The sequence below is a fragment of the Cucurbita moschata genome, unplaced genomic scaffold (assembly GCF_002738365.1).
Source record: "Cucurbita moschata cultivar Rifu unplaced genomic scaffold, Cmos_1.0 Cmo_Scf00015, whole genome shotgun sequence".
In the NCBI taxonomy this organism is placed as follows: domain Eukaryota; kingdom Viridiplantae; phylum Streptophyta; class Magnoliopsida; order Cucurbitales; family Cucurbitaceae; genus Cucurbita; species Cucurbita moschata.
The window spans coordinates 819213-823278 of record NW_019268531.1 but is presented as its reverse complement, the minus strand read 5'-3'; the positions used below and the strand labels follow the sequence as shown (position 1 = coordinate 823278).

General features: G+C 40.9%; 1 protein-coding gene across 2 annotated transcripts; it reads right to left on the bottom strand.

Annotated features, from left to right (window-relative positions):
* On the bottom strand, positions 1 to 2414 carry LOC111453636 (probable indole-3-acetic acid-amido synthetase GH3.1). 2 transcript variants are annotated; one of them, XM_023094813.1, is made up of 4 exons: positions 2097 to 2414; positions 1981 to 1989; positions 1514 to 1606; positions 1 to 1420 (listed from the first exon to the last, which is right to left on the bottom strand). In XM_023094813.1, exons 1-4 carry the CDS (start codon positions 2384 to 2386, stop codon positions 37 to 39), a joined length of 1776 nt encoding a protein of 591 aa, XP_022950581.1. In that variant the 5' UTR covers positions 2387 to 2414; the 3' UTR covers positions 1 to 36. The 2 variants fall into 2 exon arrangements, with proteins under 2 accessions (XP_022950581.1, XP_022950580.1); XM_023094812.1 differs by lacking the exons at positions 1514 to 1606; positions 1981 to 1989.
* Between the last annotated feature and the right edge of the window lie 1652 nt (positions 2415 to 4066).

Below are 4066 nucleotides of genomic sequence, written 5' to 3'. Positions count from 1 at the left end.
ATTATTAGAAGTCAACAGTGACAACCTCGTTGGGGTCTAACGTGTTCGTTCGGGTGTCCATTGCGGCTTGGATAGGCTAAAGTGCGCTGAAATTACCCTAGAGTCGAGGAGTTCGAGAATGGGTGTGAAGTTTACGCATCGTGGCGCTTTGTATTGGTTTATTGATGCACCCCTTGAGATTGCATAGTCCATTACCTCTTCAAACGTCCCGTTTTTGACCACCCTGATCTCCAGCGGTCCGATTGAGTTGTCGGCCACTCGACATTGGCGGTACACCGAGTTGAGGCTCTCTTCCATGGCCACACAGCACTGGTTTAATGTCTCCACGGGAGGGCGATTTGCGGTGTCTTTTACAAGAAGCTCCAGATATATGACGTAATGTCCTGGGATTGTTTTGGTGTCTGCGTGGGTCGTGTACTCTAGCACGCTGGTGTTGAACTCCCGCAGCAACAACGCCGCATTGTTGATGGCCGTTTGCAACTCGGCCTCATCTGTCTTATCAGAATCGATGCTCAAAAGAACGTTCTTTCTTCTCACGAATCGGAACTGTGGGGCTGCGTTGTGGAACCCCGTTACTTGTAGGATGTCACCCACTCGGTAACGGTTGAGTCCGGAGTAGGTTGTGATTACGAGCTCGTACACTTTCCCGACTTCCACGTCAGCGAGGTTGACAAGGCGAGGTGGGGAGTTGTGGGAGTGAGCTGGAGGAGACAACGTGTCGTGAGGGAGGAATTCGAAGTAGCCCATGTTTGGCATGATGGTGTAGGTCACTTCCGAGGGCTTGCACATTGGGTTCAAATTTAACCCGAAATAGCACTCCGAGGAAGCGTACATGGTGCAAGCCATGGGTAGCCCTCCACTGTAAAGTTCCAAGGTGGGTATGTACTGAGCCATGGCTCCTGTCACAATCACATCCAGGTACTTAGTGTTTGGCCAAATTCTTGTCACAATTCCTTCCCACTCCTCTGTGGAGCACTCCTTGGAGATGAATTCCGCCAGCTCCGGGTTTGGGTTTGTTAGGTATTTGGAGGTTATGCATTCACGGAGACAAGGGTCTGTAATTTTGGGGCTTAGGGTGCCAGTGGAGATGTCATATGCCAACTGCTTCCAATTGAGTTGGAGGAAGTGAATGGCGCGGAGGAGACCAGAGGCAAAGACGGCGCCCACGCGGAGAACTCGGTGGCGCATTAGGAGGCCACATAACATCTGAGTGTACATGCTTTGGAAGGAATTGGCGCATAGAATTGCCTCGTTTGGGCTAGTGTAGTCATTGAATGGGTCATAGGGTCTAGTCTTGAAGATGTCGCTCTTGTAGTAGCTGGTGAGCACTGGACGTGCCACTAGCCCTCCAGGGGTCTTGGTTTCAGCCTTCACGAATAAAAAGTAGAGTCCTTTCCCCTTGTCCAACCCCGGCACGTACCTGAAAAATCATTATTTGTCATTTATTTTTTTAATCTCCAAATTCATGAATTTCATTCATTCAATTAAATCCGAGATTAAGATTGATAATTACAGGTTCATGATAGGCATGAGAAGACTGTAAAGCAGCTGACGACGTTCCATTTCTTCTTTAATTGTGGGCATTAATTTTCTCTCCCCACCCGATTGTTGAAATATCATCACTAGTCCAATAGAGTCAAGCCCAATAATTGTACTAGCCCAATAGAGTCAAGCCTAATTGTACGAGCCCAGTATATTTATTTTAGTAGAGATTTTAGGAGAAAGAGATGTAGATATTTTAGGAGAAAGATTCAATTTGTTAGGTCTAGATTCAAATCGGTTAGGTCTAGATTTAGATTGGTTAAATATAGATTGTTTACTCTTAGTATAAATACCCCCACCCTACCTAGGTTATTCATCCAAGAAATCTAAAAACAATAAAAAGCAGAAGTATTCTACAGAGTGTCTTGTATTCTCTTCTCGATTGGTCTTAATAAAGAGAGCGAGTGTTTCCCACAGTGAGTTGTGTTCAACACCGATGTCCCAGAACTGCAAATTAAATACAGTTAATCATAATTAAAATCCAATTTAGAGTAACCATGATATAATTTAGATTAATTAATTGTATATAATTGGAAATTATCATAAAATTTCACCTGGTAAGAAACTCAGAAATGGGATGAGAGGAAAAGATAGGGGAGCGATCGCCATTAGCAATACGTCGGATGTCGGCCTCCAGCTCCTCGTAAGTAACCACCGGAACTTTGGACTTAAAGGCGTCTTGGTCGGTGGCTCCATTGAGGCGGAACCGGTTCAGATACTCCGTATCAGCATTCCGGTTCAGAATCTCGGCCAACACTCTTTTCTGAACCGAGTCAGCATTTGTAGTGGTTTCCTCTATGAAGCGGAGGGCCTTGGCATGGGAAACCGAAGAATCAACGGCCATTGTTAAAGAAGGCTGATATGGCGATGGATATATGTTTCAAGTTTTGAGCTGTGAGTAGTAGTGAGGAAGAAGGAGAAGGGTTGGTGTATATATATATAGATTAATATTGACACGTCATAGTTGACATCATGCGAGCAAAGAGAAAGGACAGATGGGGTCAGGACGAGTAGCTCTGTCGAGGGGAGAGGAGAGCAGCGGGGGCCACAGTAAGTGCCAGGTCAGATTGAGGATCCTTTCCAGCTGGATTGGTTGATCGGCGACAATGACGGCTGCCGGCGGGAGCCGACAATTAGTAAGCAGAGGAAGGAGGGCCAGGGGTGTGATGTATTAATGTTTTGGTCATGGGGAACCTCTCCTTTCCAAGCAATCTCATTTTAAGTTGCAAACGCCATGGCTGACGTGTAAATATTATATTGATGTGCGTCATGAATAAGGACGAGGTGTACCTCATCATTGTCAACTTTTCAAACACATCATTTTCTTTTTTTCTTTTGTTTCACATTATGCTAAAATAACAAACATTTTCTTAATATATATATACTAAAGATTTTAGTTCATTTATATATCATTAAGTTGGCCCAATTATTTGTTTTTATTTTAATTTGAAATTAAACAAGATATTTTCTTTATTATTCGAATATAATTAAATTAAATATTATATATATATATATATATATATATTAATGTTTTATTGGGTTTGAATTGAAATAGGGTATTTGTGTTGACATTTAAAACGCACGCGTTTATTTAATGTTCAAAAATCCTACCCGTGACTTTGACCAAACCTTTGCTAGCCTTGAATGCTTAATTAGTGTCCTCTAGAAGTTTTTATAGATGGGGACAACACACGTGCATTGTTGTTATTATAGTTGTTTTGTTTTTTATTTTTTATTTTTTATAAATACATTTGTCTGTCTTTATATTTTCTATATCGGTAATATTCATTCATTAGAGTCTACTCTTAATCGTGTTCGAAGTTATGATGCAACTACTTTTAGAAACAATTTGTTAGGTTCTAGATTTCATAGATGAGCTAGAAGCCTTTAAGACGATTCGAGTTATTTTTGGGACTTGGATGACACTAAGAACCTTGAGGTCAAGTTGGTAACTTCAAGGGTGGGTTACACACCTTAGAATTGACTTTCTAGATGATTTTAGCATTAAACTCTCTTATAAGGCATTTTTTAAAAAAATATTGAGATTGTTGGAGGATAAAAGTCCCACACCTACTAATTTAGAGGATGGTCATGAGTTTATAATTAAAGAATACTTTCTCAATTGGTATGATGTCTTTTGGAGAAGCCCGAAACAAAGTTATGGAGAGTCGTGTTCATCTAACATGGTATCAGAGCCATGCCCTAAACTTTGTCGTGCTAATAGGTTGGTAAATCCTCAAATGTTCGAACAAAGAACTTTAAAAGAAAATGAGTCTAGCCTCGATTAAAGAGATCAAAAACATAAATATTCAAAGCAATTTAGTGGGCCGACCGGTTGTCGAAGAATTGTAGGACAACGTTAGTGAAGATTAGAGAAGTCAAAGAAGGGTTTTGATGGTTGCAACAAAGACTTAATTGAGATTATTAATTTGGCGTTGAAATAATGGCAAAAAATGGTGGCTTTTTAATGGACATTTAAAGGAACCAAAAAAAGTCTCGACATTTAAAATTTAATATTAATTTA